Raw genomic sequence first — 16938 nt, forward strand, 5'->3', positions numbered from 1 at the left:
TATCCTATATAATCTATCTATACTACTAAAAGGGTAATATGATAATTAGACCAGGTTGACCAGCCATCTTCTGTACATCCAACTTCCTTCTGGACAAAGCCATGGTGGTGGGGGCTGAGGCAGAGGCACTTAGGGTTGATCAGGCCGGCAGGGGAGGGCAGTTTGGGGCGATGAGGCAGGCAGAGGCAGTTAGGGGTGATCAAGCTTGCAGGAGAGGGGAGTTGGGGGCAACCAGGCCAGCAGGGGAGGGCAGTTAGGGGTGAGCAGGCAGGCAGGTGAGCAGTTAGAAGCCAGCAGTCCCAGATTGTGAGAGGGATGTCCGACTGCCGGTTTAGGCCCAATTGCAGTCGGACATCCCCCAAGGGGTCCCCAATTGGAGAGGGTGCAGGCTGGGCTGAGGCACCCCCCCATATGAATTTTGTGCACCGGGCCACTAGTGTAATAACAAAAACAGTTACCCAAACTGGCCATATTTCATAAAACTGAATTTTTATTAGTATTGTTGCTTTGTTTTCCTTCAAGAAATTATCGTTTTTAGAATATTTAAAATGCTGTTATGCATTTCCCACAATTTTTTTAAATATATTTGGGTGGCACAGTAATTTTATAAAAATGATTTTTCTGTTCAAAGAGCATAGCTTTTTAGAAAATATATCCAGCAATATAAGGTTTTGTTTCTTTTTTAAACCTACCAGGTGCCATTCCTTCTTATGTTTCATAGTATTCAACCTCTTGCTACCTACGATTTAAGTCCTGCTTAATTATGACTCCACCTAAACCTTCCATGTTATATGTTATAGATGCTCAATAAATATGAGTAGACACATCAGTTGAGGTTTTGATAGCCTAACATTTTGCTAACTGGAATGGGATAGACTAAGCTGAGTAACATCAAAGAACAAGAAGGCAATCATGACTGAAAGCTCCTTAGAGAAAATTAAACTAAAACAACTATAGAAGCTGAGTGTGTCCTTTATCCCCCTCCCCACCCCCAAATTCTGGCCTTTTACTAAATATAATCAAATTAGCGGGGTGGGGGAGGGGGGCTTAAACAAGTACTTGAATTATTATCTGCATTCAGTATATTAAAAATCATTCTAAAGAAAAAAGACAACCTGTAGAAATATTTATCATAACTAGAAAATAAATTATTAAAAATCCTAAATACAATAGATATTTTCAGCACTTATTAGCCTTCATCATTATGACAGATAAGGAAAAAAAAGGCTAATAGCAAATATTTAATAAAAAGTTCACCTGTAGGAGCTGTGCAAGGGATTAATTCTGATTTAGTCTAATAGTCTGAAGTTTTGTAAATCACCCCTTTTTTCTCCCTCCTTTCTTCCCTCTCTCCTTCCAACCAATATTTATCAGCTGCTCTGTGCTGGGCATCATATTAGGCATTAGGGAGAATAAAGTGATAAATCAAATATGGAAAAGCAGCATGATACATGCAGGTCCAAATTCCACTTGCTCCATTTCAAATGAATGTGACCTTGAGCAATTTACTCAATTTCTCTGAACCTCAAAACTTGAACATTTGTAAAACAGAGATAAGCTTTGTATTGTGGGCAAAAGGAGTTAGCAAAATGTGCAGCTCATTACCTACTTTGTGGGGTTGCAAAAATGAAAAGTGGAACCGCCTAGTATAACATCTGGTATTTTAGAAATGCTCACACTATAGTAATCATACTTATCATGAAAATACTTACAGTTAAATGGAGATATTTATATATATCTAAGATCCAGGAAATGTGCTGTGGGAGTTCAGAGGAGGGTGGAGAGATGGCTTTTTTGTGGAAAGCACATAACCTTTTCTGAGGAGAGTGACATTAGGACTGGCTAAGAAGGATAGGTTTGGTCATGAAGACACATGTGGAGCTGGAGGTTGGATGGTCAAACAGTTATGCATACTATGAAGTAAAAATCCAGAGAGCATGGAGATGGGACCACTCTGAGAACAATGAGTAATTTATTTTAGTTGGATTAAAATGAATAGCAGGGAAAAAACACACAAAAAACCCCAAAACAGGCAGAGGTGAATAAAGGCTTTGTATGCCAGGCTAGTAAATTTGTAATTTTTGTTGTAGGCGATGGGGAATGGTTAAATGTTTGGGGGCAGTACAGTGACCTGAATCATCAGTCATCAATTGAGATGTTCACTGGTGTGAATTATGCCAAATCAAGCCACAGGGTGGATTTATCTGTCTTAGGCAAGCGCTGTGTCTAAACAAGCTTTCTGAGAAGCTAGTTCGACAGAAAGTTCAGTCTTAAAAGAATTCCTGGTATGTAAAGTGTGAGTTTGTTTGCTTTGAAACAAGGAGTTTTATTATGTTGGGAACAGGTATGATTTTCCTTTTATATTTTGAAGATCAAGCACCATGGATACATGGACTAAAATGGCCAATTTTAAACTTTGCCAGAATGTCTAGATTCTAATTTTAAAGAGTATTATTGCCAGTACACGAGTGATTAACTTTCTGAGAGGTTCTATTAGTGCAGTGGTTCTGAACCTTCTGGCCCTTTAAATACAGTTCCTCATGTTGTGACCCAACCATAAAATTATTTTCGTTGCTACTTCATAACTGTAATGTTGCTACTGTTATGATTCGTAATGTAAATATCTGATATGCAGGATGGTCTTAGGCGACCCCTGTGAAAGGGTCGTTCGACCGCCAAAGGGGTCGCGGCCCACAGGTTGAGAACCACTGTATTAGTGGGTAATAAATTAAGGTTGGCTTTCATGTTCATCTCCTCTGGCATCCCAGCTGCAGTGTGGTCCTCACCATTGATCACAAAGGTGTAGACAACCTTTAGGTGAGAGGCCCCATGCTTTAGTGCTGAAGAGTTACTGCACCCAGCAATCAGAGAGGGACAGGATCTGCAGGGAGGGAGGAGGTCTGGTAGTCAAGGGAAGGTGCCTACAAGCTACTGATCTTCCTGTATGGTTGAGTGTGACAAGAGCGGAGCCCACACTCATATGGAAAGGTGTACCATTTTCAGTGGTTCAAGTGATGAATGATAAATTGTGGAACAGCCCAAAGAGATCATTGAATTTGACAGAGCTACAGGGCCAGGGCAGGCTTCAGTGGAGGCCTGAATCTTATAAGATTCAATCAGAGTTAGTATAACTTCTTGAATTTATGCAGCAGTTTTTTATTTTTTTTAGCTAAAGTACAAAACAGAAGATGCAGTCAAAATGCAACATGGGTGAAAAAGGCCTAATTGATTATATATTCAATATAAGCCAACATGCATGGAAGCTTCCAAAAATGCTAATTTGGTCTTAGGGTTGTATAAACAAACAGAAATAGAATGTTAGTTGAACATGAGAATCCAGAGTGACCCCAAACACAGCAGAGCTGTCTGTTTCCCATAACTCATGGGTCCAGGGGCAGGCTAGCTGTCACTTGCAGTTAAGTCCCTTCCTTCTACCAATATTGGAGACAAAGTGAAAAGGGATATGTTTATTCTACATTCTAAAAGCAAAAATTTGGAGAAGCTCCTTGGTGGAAAAGAGATCTTGATGGAGACTAGTTTGGGGTAGACATTCAAAATAAAAGAGTTCTTTTAACAACACCTTTTCTTTGTAGTGTGATTTAAATTTTGTCCTGCCTGGAAGCAGGGAAAGGAACTAAATGGTCTTTTGCTTTGCCTTTGATTTCCAAAATTCTACATAATTACCATTATTTGCAGAGTTAGGCAGGTGTTTTGAGGTAGTCGCCAAAAAAAAAAAAAAAGAGACTTGATCGAGATTATTTTGAAAATGTCTTTCTCTACTCAATTGTGCAGTTTTTCATTAGCAATATGCCATTATGAATTATATAACTGAATTAATGATAATGGACCCATTCACATACATGCTCATTATTAATCAAAACTGAATGAGAAACATTTTTTCTGCTCTCAGATATTTAGGACAATAGTTAACCAGCAATGACAATGCTATCCTCTCTACTCCTACCTCCCAGATGATAAATATTTATAAATCTTTTTTAGAAAAGACATGCTACTATAGAAATGTGGTGTAATTAGTAGACTGTTTTGGTTGTCAGGAAACTGAGATACAGATATTTGTGCCATTAATGATTTCATAGCCAGAGCATTCCACAAGGGGAAATTACAATCATATTATAGCAGCTAGCCAGCTGTATCTGTTACATAACCCTTTCAGATTTATAAACATAACCCTCTCCTTTTAGTTTAAACAAATAAAGTTTCTTCAATTTATTTCAATGTTAGCTTTCAATATTCCAAAATGAGTAGCTAATGTGTTTGGGTCTAATCTCAATGATGCAATTCTCATTTGTCTGCTAACTAAAAATTGACAGCTTAATATTTGGAGATGAGAGAGAACCACTCATCACATTGAAGTGTCTTCTACATGTCTAGCTTTGTGATGGTGATCTCACTAATGCACGATTCCTCCTATAAGGAGGAAAATAGGTAGATATATACCTAACCTATTTACCGAACAGAGCCAAAGTGTATAGTATTTCTTATATCCATCATTTAATAAACACAGATTGAACTATTATAGACATGCAGTAAATCAAGAAAAGCCCTTTATTGATAACTTACCATGATAACTATACTAGTACTGAGAGGAACACAAGAAAAACATAAACATAAAGATACATAAATTATTATGCTTCAAAAGTTAATGTTACTGATTGGGAAACTGGGACTAAGATTCATGACACATAAAATAGTCACTAAAGTTTGAGGTGATCAAACACCATGTACCTTAGAGCCGTGGTCGGCAAACTGCCACTCGCGAGCCACATGTGGCTCTTTGGACCCTTGAATGTGGCTCTTCCTAAGCCTTAGGAGTACCCTAATTAAGTTAATAACAATGTACCTACCTATATAGTTTAAGTTTAAAAAATTTGGCTCTCAAAAGAAATTTCAATCGTTGTACTGTTGACTAATGAGTTTGCCGACCATTGCCTTAGAGAGAGAGAGAGAGAGAGAGATAGATAGATAGATAGATAGATACTCAAAACCCCAGATGATGGACTGCAGAGGTTCAGGAAAAGGAAGAACACCATAGTGGAGTGAAGAGTAGTGTCAAGTAGCAATCCCAGCTCTCTTTCTTACAGCTGAGTCTTAGCTTCTGACCCTTTCAAGTGCCCTACCCGCTTTGGAAAGTGCTGAGACACGAAGGAAACACATATTACTATTTCCTATGCTCAATTTAGGAGAAAATAGAACTTTAGGGACCTGAGCAATGCAACTTGCTCAGGATCAGATAGTTCTTGGTGAGCTTCCTACTAGTACACTGATTTCTAGACTCACAAATAATTATGCAGCTTCCATAGAGCTCTGACTGTGCCATGCATGTAGTAACCACAAAATATCATTTTATTTGATCAAGTCAGATGTTAGGATTGTAGTAGTGGGAATGAATGAGAAGAGAATGATCACATCAGCAGTCAAAGCCCTCAGTGTTGATATGTATCCCAAATCTCCTGGAAATAAAACCGACCACTCTGGTTTCAGGTTACATTTTATAACCTTAAAATGCAGGCCTTCAAAAAAATGGAAAAAATTAATTATCTGTATATTGAGTTAATTTTTAACTCTGATAAAAATGCCAGGTGAAGCTAACATATTTTTGATATATAACTAATTTCAATTAAAACTTATAAATGAGAGCATCTGAAATATGAATAAAAATGCTTTAAGATTCTGTCATTCCTAATTTGCCTCTTAGCACATTCCAAAGTACATTTTTGGGGGGGTTATTTTTTTCTACAGATCCAAGTCTTGTTCCCAAGACAAATAGGAGCTCCTGGAGGGCAGGGATAATAGCTAATGGGACACATTATTAGCATGGCATCAAGTACTGATGAAGCAAAAAAATACTCACCATACTGCTTGTATTTGGTATATCCCGAAATCTGTCCAAAGTTTGAAATTTCTGATTTAATTCCTGAAACAGTTCCATATGCCTCTTCCTTGTATGCATGACCTTCTGCAAAAGACACCAGGATAGTTCTCATTTCTAATTTGATTAATGCATTAGAAAAAGAAATTTAATAGATTTACCTTATTAATAAGGGAAATTAAGTTTGGGAGGAACCAGGAGGTCCCAAAAGGTGCTATAGATGCAAACGAGTTCCACCAAATCCTTGTCTTATAGTCAGCACTTCTTGAACATGAAAAATTGGCTTTTTCTCCTACTTACAAGATTACCAAAAAATAGGTTTCTCTTGTGGGTGCATTAAAAATGTAGCAGTCATTCCTGTGTAGGATTTTCATCATTTAGAGTTAAAACTGTTTTACAAAAATTGTTACATTGTAAAAAAAAAAAACACACCAAAACTTGGACTTGTAAAGCACCTGAGTCTCTCAATGTTTGCTATGGGAAATATTACTTTTTAATGTTTTATTTCTATAAACACTAAAATCCTAGCTGACTGCACTAAAGGGGGAACAGAATCCCAGGCCCTGCCATTTAAGACTGACTCAAAGCACTGAAGTGTCTGAAATAATAGGTAAGATCTAAAATCTTATACTTTCCATGTGAATACTGATAGAGCTTCGCACAAAGAAAATCTGACCCATAGGTTTCATATATTTATTCATGAGATGGTACTGAATCTTAACAATTAGGATTCAGAGCATAAATTGTGTGGTTGAAGAGTTCCTAAAATCACAGACACAAATATATATTGATACTCTTCATCTCTGGTTATAGTCTTTTCTCCCAACTTCACATTAACTGGACAAATAGAGTCATACATAAAAATGACCTTGGGTTAAGTAACATGGACTGAATCTTCTATCACAGAGCATTTAAAAGAGCACACATAAAGAAGAGTAAAATAATAGATTCCCTATATTTAAAAGTGTTATTTTAAAGGAGAAAATACCTTTCTCAATTTTGATTTTTACAAGTTAAAAATATAGTATTTTTGTGATTCTCTAAGGTGCATCTTCATGTTTGTGCAAGATTTTACAGTATTTTTAAGCATGTGTTTCATAACTTACCATTTCCTCATGTGTGTTGCATAGGTATATTATGTTATGCCTACCCTATAATTTGAACTTTTGGTCTGTTGTTTTAATTACCAAATATTTTCAAAAGTAAGGATTTGTTTTGAAAAAGAAATACATTGTTGGGGGAAGATCTATAATGCCCAGTTAGTTGGAGTGTCATCCCATAGACCAAAAAAGTGGCAGGTTCCAATCCTGGTTGGGACAACTGATTAATGCTTCTCTCTTCCTCTCCCTTAGTCTCTCTCTAAAATCAATAAAAACATATCCTTGGGTGAGGATTTTTTTTTTTTTAAAAAAAGCCTTATTCTCTTTTATGTCAGCTTTAATGTTCTATATTTAATGGATCTGTATTTAGGCAATACTTTGTTTAGCTAATTTCTTCTCTTTTTATTAGCCTACTTTTATTTGAGATAATTCTGCTATTTCAAGTCTTGCTACGACTACATTATTTTCATCTCTACTCCTCTTAGCTCTAGGAACTGTTGTTGACAAATCAGGTGGTTGAGGATGAGAACATGGCAACATTACTCATTATGGGGACATGAAACATAGCAAGCAATTATAGAGCGATTAACTTCCCATCAGTTTTGGGGAGAGTACAGGAAACAGATTTGCAGGATTTACAGGGAAACACTAGGCAAACATAATTTGACTAGTGATGGCTGATAGAGATTTATAAGAGGGAGGATTTGCATAAGCAACTCCATAGAGGGATTCTGAGGACCACGCAGCTGGCAAACATCCTGCAGTACATTCTATCCTAGGGGAGGCAGATATTCCCACTCATTATCAGGTCCTGAGACGCTGATTAAAATACGGATTTGTGGACAAGGAATACCTTTTTTGAAAAGTATAGTAGTCAGTATACTGATGACTGGTTCTAATTTACAAATAGTATTTTTCATGATCATGAATCTTACTATGTAGTTATTATTTTCTGCTAAGGTGTAGTAGCAGTGATGCCACACAACTGACATTTCTCTAAAGGTATTTCATTCTGTTAGATAATACACCACATGTTGTTCTAGAGATGCTGCAGTAACAATAGTGTGCAAAACCTGGCAGAGTTCCTGCCTTCTTATAACTTGAGATACAATGAAGGACATGAGCATTAATCACATAACTCAAATACATGTTAAATCAGAGCTGTGATAAGGAAAACAAATGGCAGTCTTATGAGAGTAAGTGATAGGGGAATTTGCTAAGAGAAATGTAAGTGAGGTAGATTCCTACATTTTAATGTATTCATATTTAAGTGGAAAATTCTTAAATCAGTTCTCCCTGTATATTGTCTGTTCCCTTTTTTGTTTGCTGAAATTCAGAGAATTGCTGGTATAATTTTTATCTTACACCTAAATTCCCTTCCCTCAATGAGATTGTCCTTTCCCAAAGACAAGGAACTCATTGTCTTCTAAGATAGTTGATATTATTAGCACAGCTCCTCCGTTTTAAGGTGGGCATATGATTTTGTGCAGTCTCCTTTTATCTTTCAACTCATGAGAGGATTGTCACTTTGCATTGGGGAACTAGCAGTACTTCTCTATGCTATTGAAAATGTGAATCAAGACCCCTACTGTCCCCTGGCCAAGAGGTAAATTTTTTCCATATCCTTCCAACAAAGTTCTCTTTCGTTTGTTAAAGACACTCTGTCTCTTGCAACCAAATATCTCTATTAGATAAAGCATGTTTAATGACTCAAAGGCTCAAATATATCTCATAGAAATGAGGATACATTAGCTGACTGTAGTGTTTATAATCATATTCTGACTGAATGGGCAGCATCTGATTCTGAATTGAGTGGATTTTGAGAAACTGGATTTCTTAGAATATACTCAAAATATATGTGGTATATGTAGTAGACACCAATGTTATATAACCAAAAAGCATTTTGCAATGTTCTACATAGGTTCATGAGAGCTCCTCTGAATATTAAAGCTCAAGGACTCAAATTAATTTGGAAACAAAAAAATATGGATGCTGCAATCTGGGGCCTTTCCTACCAAAAAACCCCCAAAAACATTAATTGCAAATATATCTTCATGCCAGATAATCATTTTAATTTGAAATTCCCACCTTGGTGCTGCCAGAAATCACCATAGCAATGATGGCCTGGTAGTTCTGACAGAAGTACCACATTAGAACTGCTAATCGACAACTCATGTATTTGTCATGGGCATGATTCCTTCCTGTTCACAAACAAGTGTTTCTTTCAGCTTTTTAGTGGGGAAGTTTCCAATGACAAGAAAGCTCGCAGCACAGAAAATATTGGAGAGTTTCTAATTCAGCAATGTTTGAGGATAAAAACTTAGCTGTGGTTTTAGTTTTAACAAGTAATAAGTGTTTCCCCTTATTTACCACTCAGAATAATTATTTCTTTATAGCACTCATGCTTTTGATAGTTTTAACCACCCAATGAGAATTTTGCATGTTTATAAATCTTACTGGTCCATTTTAATGGCTATTTTGGGGTTTTACTAACCTTAGGGTTTATTTATTTATCTTTTTCTTTCTTCTGTGACTCATCCTGTGTCCCAAAGAAATTGACTTCTGTGTGAAAAACTCAATTTAGAACTCAGTTTTCTAAAACTTTGTAATGATGAAATTGTAACATATGGATTTTCTACTTAAATACATATATTTTAATTGGCAATATATAAAAAAATTCACACTCCTTTGGTTACAATACCTGTCAGCTATTAAAGGCATCTTTTGTAATAAAGATAAAGGCTTGGTAATGCTCCCTTTCATTCAAATTATTATCACTCAACATTTTTTGAAGCTGTGTATGAACCTATACCCTAACTGCACAAAAAATAATGTCTCATGAAAGGTTTGTGTTTCTTTGCAGCCTTTTAATTGTTTATATTAGAGAAAAATGATAAACTGTAAAGCACTTTCATGGAATTTGTTATTTAAAAAAACATCAGGATGTAAACAATCTGTCTATCTTGAGCATCTACTATATCCCAGGTGATTTCCTAGATGAAATACTTGGGTTATGTCAAATCTAAGAACTCTAGGTCTGGACAAACTTGGATTTAGATCTCATTCTATCACTTTCAAGTTGTGTGGTTTGAGGCACAAAATCCAATCATCCTTTCGCCCCAGTGTTAGTAGTCTGAATAACCTTGCAGGGTTGTTTTGAAGATTTAAGAAGGGATGTAAGTCACTTATCAGTGGAGACCCAGATAAGAGCCACTTGAGCCACTTAACACGTTAAGTGCCCAGCCTGTTTTGTCTTCCGGAGAGAGCCACTTAACACGGTAAGTGCCCAGCCTGTTTTGTCTTCCGGATGGAAAGTAGTGTCAGTCACCAGTGATTGACATGGCACTTAAGAAATGTAGCCATTATTATCTTTCTTAATCCTCACAATGACCCTGGGAGGTAGCAGTCATCATCTCATTTCACTCGTTAGGAGACTGAAGCTCAAGAGGATCAGTCCAGCTCTCAGGCTCACACAGGTGGTGAGAGAGCTGAAATTCATTCTATTCCACAGTTGGTTTTCTGTGCATGCTGCTATCTTAGATGTATCCCAGAGATGCAGGGAGCGTCCTCCTCTAGACTGTTCATGTCTGTGATTATGCCTATTCAGGTGGAAAAGGAGATGAAACAATCTGGGGTGGGTTAGCTGCCTTTTGTCGTGAGCCCATAAACTCTGGATATTGATCACCTGCAACTATCCCACAGGTCTGCATTAATCTTTTGAAAGGTTGGTCTCCATATCTTCTCTCTGAACACCTTCTGGACAGTGACTTAGTATCCCTGCCACTTAGCACAGTGTTTGGCATTCAGCAGGTGTTGGGTAAGTGTGCATGCAATAAATTGGATGAATAAGATGGCATGGGCATATTGACCAGGGAAGATGCCTGTAAACAGGCAGGGCCATCATAAATCTGGCCTTCTCTCCTATTGAAGAGGTTTCCCCACTGGAAGGAAGGCTCTTTTCCTTGGCCCCCATCTCATCCTATTGTTTTCCCATATTTTCCTTACCAGTGGCTCATAAAGGGCCTGTAGGAAGGTTTGATAAAAATAGTTTAGAGGTTCTCTCTTCTAAATTCAAAAATTGGATCATAGAGTTGGGATTTCTTTAAGTCTGAATTACACAGAATAAGATAGGCATTACTATATTCAGACTTTTACCAACAGAAAAGGTGCTAAAAAATTGGAGAATTTTCTGACTATAAACTTTAGATTATGGGGCCTGGAAATCATGTGCTGATAGGAATTAGAGACCACTTTGCCTGAATTAACTTTACCAGCCTTAGAAGTTTATATACTTCTATTGCTACTGTCCATATTTACTGTCCTAAACCTATGGCTATTTTTATTCTTTACTGCTTTGCATAGAAGGCTTACATCCAGAGTGGCTGTTAATACTAGTTTGAAATGAATGTCAAAACTCTTGTTATGGAAACAACACACATTGCAGCAATTTAGTTTGATTTTAGCGAGACAGGAAGGGAGAGGGATAGATAGAAACATCGATCAAATACCTCCTGTACACCCCCTACTAGGGATCGAGCCTGCAACCTGGGCATGTGCCCTCACCTGGAATCTGACCAATGACCTCTGGGTTCATGAGTCAACACTCAACCACTAAGTTAGCAGGGTCTTAGCTTGATTTTTAAAGCTGGGTGGGAACAGAATGTTTTATGCACCTTTCCTTAGCCAGAGTCCCATTGTAGCCACTTGAACTGCCTGACATAGTATCCTTGGTTTCAAGTATGTTTCTATTTGAATAAATAGCACCCAGGGCTTAAAAGAAACTAGACAAGAGAAACTGAATATATATATAGTCACTGTCAACAGTATACTTGGCTACAAATAATTTTGCAGCAGTGTAAATTTAGTAATATAGAAGAGAGAGATGTAACTAGTACTGCACTGCTCAAACTTTTCCTTGGGGATGTGCACTGATTGCCTAACAGTGCATTTACTGCTGGGGGTCGGGTCAGGGACAAAGCAGGGAGGGGCCTAGGTGTTTCTTAGGATTCATATGCTTTAATTTAGAAATTAACATAAAATGTATCTTTTTTGTCAGCAATTTTCAATCAGTGTGCCGAAAGAACTTTTAAAACATTATGCAATACCTGACTATTAAGTCAGGAGCACTAACCTCTTTTCCCTTAGATTGTCAAATAAAAAAATGACAACAGCCAACACAATAGCCGAATAGTATGAACAAATCCAATCAGTAAAAAAATATATTTTTTGGTATGCCGCATAATTTTAGTATTTAGTTTATGTGTCATGAGATGGAAAAAAAAACCTGAAAACCTCTATTCTATGCCATAGTTTCCCTGTCTTCATAGTGATCTAAAATAACAAAGTAATATTTTATCTTACTTAACTATGTTTCCCAAGATCTTTTAGGCCATGGTTAATATAGATCTGTGCTGCCTTGTGCCCTCTGCTCACCTTTACCTCTCTCCAGTTTGAAAAGCGAAAAGGGTACGTGATGTGTGAGGCTCACTAGGAACTTCAAAGGAAATTCTAAGGTGTTTATAAGAGCCTGCATGGTTCCCATAGAAGAATATGACAAGGTTTATTGCCATATTTTTGGAAGAGAAAATAAATAATTAGCATGGAATGGAAAACAATGTCCATTATAGTTTCAGAATGGATGTTTATACTTACATTACTAAGAATTACTTGAGCTTCATCATCAACCCATACAGAAAATTTAAACTACTTGCCTAATATTTCTGATTTAACACTGTTAGCCATCTTAATTCCTATAGTATTAAATGCAACTCATCCTAACAAGGTGTCTTCTTAATTTCCCTGGATCTGTTGATAGTACTAGAAACCCAGGCGCAGGCCTGCAAAGTCAAGGACAAATTCCATAGATCTTGACTCTACCCATCTACCCATCCCCTTCTTATCCTATCACTTCTAGGAAATGGACCTTATTATTTCTTACCTGGACTAGTTACTTTCTAATTTGTATTTCAACTTTCACATTCGCCCTATTCCAACCTATCCTTCCTATTACTGCCATATTAATCTTTCCAAGCCCAGATCATAGCAAATCATTCCTTACTAAAAAACAAAACAAAATACAACAGAGAAGCCCTAGCAGCTTTTAGTAACAAATCAGGTAAAATTTCCTCTCTTAGGGTATAAGTTCTTTGCAGTATGGTTTCTAAATTACCTCCTCTGTCTATTCTTTTTTTGCATAGGTTCCATGTTTCAGTGACATACAACTTGCTTCTTGTTTCTTGAGCATGTCACCACACCTTAGCCAACTTCTACCTGCCATTCACCTCCTTGAGTTACATATGATGTGGATATCTTTGAGGTGTCGCCTCCATAGCTGTCAATCCATATACTGGTCTCTGCCTCAGTTTAGATACAGTGTTGGTTAACTTTTTGTTTGTTTTTGTTAATGATCACCTGAGGATATTTTTCCATTGGATTTTTAGGGAGAGTGGAAGAGAGAGGGAAAGACAGAAACATCAATGTGAGAGAGACACATCCATTGGTTACCTCCTGCATGCACCCCAACCAGGGCCCAGCCTGCAACCAAGGTACATGCCCTTGACTGGACTCGAACCCGGGACCCTTTGGTCCTCAGGCCAATTCTCTATCCATTGAGTCAAACTGCCTAGGGTGGTTAACTTTTTATTAAAGCAAAAAGTTACTGAATGTTCACTATATTACAAATCTCTGCTTGGAGCTGGGAATACAGATCCAATAAGAGGTTTGGTCACAGAATATCAGTGTAGTATTTTCTGTATATTTTCCAAGACCAAGAACCAGTGTTCTACCATTTTATGACTAGTCAACACTTAGTTCTGTTTATTCCAAGAATACAGTGTTGTCTTAGGAATGGTTACATGGAAGGGCCTTTTCTCAGCTGTAGTGCTTACTAGCCACAGAGTTTTATGGGTGTATGAGTTGTATTATCCTGTGTAGATTCTCTGGCATGTGTAAGGCCTAAAGTCTGAAGGAGAAATGCTTTCAGGAGTCCAGAAGGCAGTTTGTTTGTCAGTGGCAAAATGCCTAACTTAGCCATTGTGTGGTAAAGCTTATGGGCTGGAGAGCTATCAGGAAGCTTGACATAAACAAGTTTGATTCATGCACCCTAAATTAAAAGGGGAAGAAGATAACTTAGACTTCTTCGAGGGCCATCCACAAAGTAAAAATAGATTGTATTCAAACTCATCAGCATTTAAACTTTTTTCTGATTATAATTTGAGATATCTGCCACAGAACTAAAGTTGTATATTGACTAAGGGAAATAGTACTACTACATGGTTTGTAAAGAAAAACCAATAGCTCAAAGTTATTTTCCTCCAAGTTTTAATGCCTTTTCATGCAATAACTATAGCAATTAAAGAGCTAAAAAATATCCAGGGTTGTCATGCTACAACATTTCTTCATCAATATGTTTTGAAAATACCATGTTATATGTTAGAATAGAATACTAAAGCAGAGAAAGAAGTATCAGCTTAAGGAATCTGCTACCAGTTGCCATAGAGAATATATTTTAAAAAAATAAAGTTTTTCTAATGCTCTAAGTGACACAGTATGATTAGACTTATTTTCAGTGCTTGAGATTACATAATTTTGGCTGGTTGCACTGAGGCTTAATTTTTGATCTAGGTTTTCATTATATTTTGTCCCTGGTGCCAGTGGGTTAATTCCCACCTCCTTGTCTTTGTTCTACCCTTACAACTTACTGCTTTTAGGCCAATACAACACACACACAATATGATCTTCTGTTTTTGACTAACTGAAGAATGGGGAGGGGTATCTATCCCTTTAAAAGTACTTAAGAGCCCTAGTCGGTGGGCTCAGTGGTTGAAGGGTCAGCCAAAGGACTGAAGGGTTCTGGGTTCAATTCCAGTCCAGGGCACATACCTTGGTTGCAGGCTCTATCCCTGGCTTGGGCACATGTGGGGGGCAACCAATCAATGTGTCTGTCTCTCCCCCTCCCTTTCATTCTGTTTCAATGGAAAAAATATCCTCAGGTGAGAATTAACAACAACAAGAAAGTACTAAAGAACTTAAAAGTAGAAGATTGCTGAATTTATTCTCTTTGAATTTATAGTCCTTATCTTTTTGCCATAAAAACTTAGGATATAATAAAATATTCATCCCATGTCAGATTGCTACAATTGAGCCATGTCAGTACTAACTGCTACATTCTTTATCATCATTTAGTATCCTATACAAATACTCCTGAAATATTTCTAAAAAAGACTTATATTTTTTACTCTATTCAGGGTAAAACCAGACCTTGTTTACCATTGCAGTAAATAAAAACAATTAAATCTCATTTTTGATGCCTCATGTATGTTACTGAGCAACAACATTCATTTACGTAAATGAAATGATTAAATTATGACTTGCCATGTTCTAGGAGGCTCCCATAATTTTAGGAATATCAGCTAAGAATATTGTTTTATGTAAGCATCACAACAGCACAAATATGTTGGAGCAATTTATGATGTAGTATATCCAATTATGTCAGCAGGCTATGAATCATCTCCAATTATCAAGATGCATAAGTGCATTTTATGTGATGCTCAAACATCATTAATTTTGTGCTTAGCATAAACTGTTCAAATGACATGATTTCAGTAATTTCTAGCACCAATATTGCAGCACCAATATAAATTCAATGTAAATTGGAAAATGAAGATCTTCATCTTTATATCTGTGAAAAGGCATTTACGAAACACAGGAGCAGATTGAACCTACACTTGCTATTGGAAAAAAGAATCTGGAATGTACCTGAGAGAACCTAAATAATAGGAATCAAGACACAGGCAAGTAAATCCCAGAGAAAGCCTAGCTAACCAGCCAAGGCATCCCCATGGTCTCTCTTACAGCTGTCACGAAGTAAAATAGTTATAATTGTTTTAAATATGAAAGATTAAAGATCGAACATTCCCACCTCCCAGCAAACTGAACTGACCAAGTTCAGGCCTTACCATAAGTTACCCACATATGTTGCCATTTATAAAATGATTCCTCACTTGTCTGGAAAATCTCTGTTTAGCATATATTTAAGTAATTAGAGCTTTAAATTTTTTTCTATAACTAATATAGGTTTTAATTAAAAATTTTTTCACTTCTCATTTAATTTAGAAAAGAACCTCGACATAGTTGCACAGAGTAATGTGTTTAAGTAATTATATATCAATTTTAAATTCAAGTAATTAAAATTATTTTTAAAAAATCTTAGAAACTTACCTCAAAGTCAAGGTCTGAATATCGTGATTTTCTTCTCTGTTAGATTTTTTTTAAAAGAAGAAAAACCAATAAAGTTGTATTTAGTCATTGAAATGAAAATTATTTTCAGTAAAATTATAAGTATTGCCTTCTCATAAAAATAATGTGAAAAGGTTTATGATTTCAAACTATTCTATACACATTATATCAAATGTAACATTATGTATCATATAAAAGAATATAAAAATGTTTCTCATCTTTATCTCTTAACTCTAATTTTTTAGTAAGGTGAAATTTTTCTTTGAAAAGTCACAAAAATTTCAATATTGAAGGAGACTTGAGGTCTAGTATAGTAAAACTACTTTGGAGGCAAAAGAGATTAAATGCTGTGCAGGAGAAAACATCTAGCCATCTTAAGACCTCATACCAACTAAACTCTAAAGTTCTATATAAATCTCACCAACAAATGTCTTATTTTTTTTATACTCCTCCACAGGAGGGAGGAAGTCCTTCTAATTGCTGGTCCTTCCTTACGATGTCAAGTTTTTAATCATAATTTACTAAAACAAATAAATAGTCCACACCCCAGCAAAACATAGATATAATAGCTCACAGAGCTATTCTATGGCTCCAGCTCTGTTAAACAGTTCCTATAATAGAGATAAATATGCATAAATAAAATAAAGTAATTAGGCAGCAGGCCTGATAAAAATTGGTAAACATAATTAAAATGAAATTAATGTGATGATA

General features: G+C 36.5%; 1 protein-coding gene and 1 long non-coding RNA gene across 11 annotated transcripts in view; one reads left to right on the top strand and one right to left on the bottom strand.

The window, feature by feature from the left end:
- The window catches only part of LOC102260227, a 95391-nt gene that overhangs the window by 35135 nt on the left and 43318 nt on the right, over positions 1 to 16938 (top strand). Inside the window, exon 1 of one of the 6 annotated variants that reach the window (XR_001363985.1) lies at positions 10284 to 10807. The exons of the other annotated variants lie outside the window; for them this stretch is intronic. This is a non-coding gene — a long non-coding RNA (uncharacterized LOC102260227). Of the gene's footprint in view, positions 1 to 10283; positions 10808 to 16938 lie in introns of those variants that run through there. 6 annotated transcript variants of the gene reach the window in all.
- ADGRB3 (adhesion G protein-coupled receptor B3) overlaps positions 1 to 16938 on the bottom strand; it is a 716195-nt gene that overhangs the window by 2330 nt on the left and 696927 nt on the right. For 4 of the 5 annotated variants that reach the window (XM_005875869.2, XM_014547407.1, XM_014547406.1 and 1 more), the window contains 2 exons: positions 16210 to 16245; positions 5873 to 5977 (listed from right to left, as the gene is read on the bottom strand). In XM_005875869.2, coding sequence (XP_005875931.1) covers positions 5873 to 5977; positions 16210 to 16245 — 141 coding nt within the window. The remainder of the gene's footprint in view (positions 1 to 5872; positions 5978 to 16209; positions 16246 to 16938) is intronic. The other variant, XM_014547405.1, reaches the window with a different exon arrangement.

This window comes from Myotis brandtii, unplaced genomic scaffold, assembly GCF_000412655.1.
Source record: "Myotis brandtii unplaced genomic scaffold, ASM41265v1 scaffold471, whole genome shotgun sequence".
In the NCBI taxonomy this organism is placed as follows: domain Eukaryota; kingdom Metazoa; phylum Chordata; class Mammalia; order Chiroptera; family Vespertilionidae; genus Myotis; species Myotis brandtii.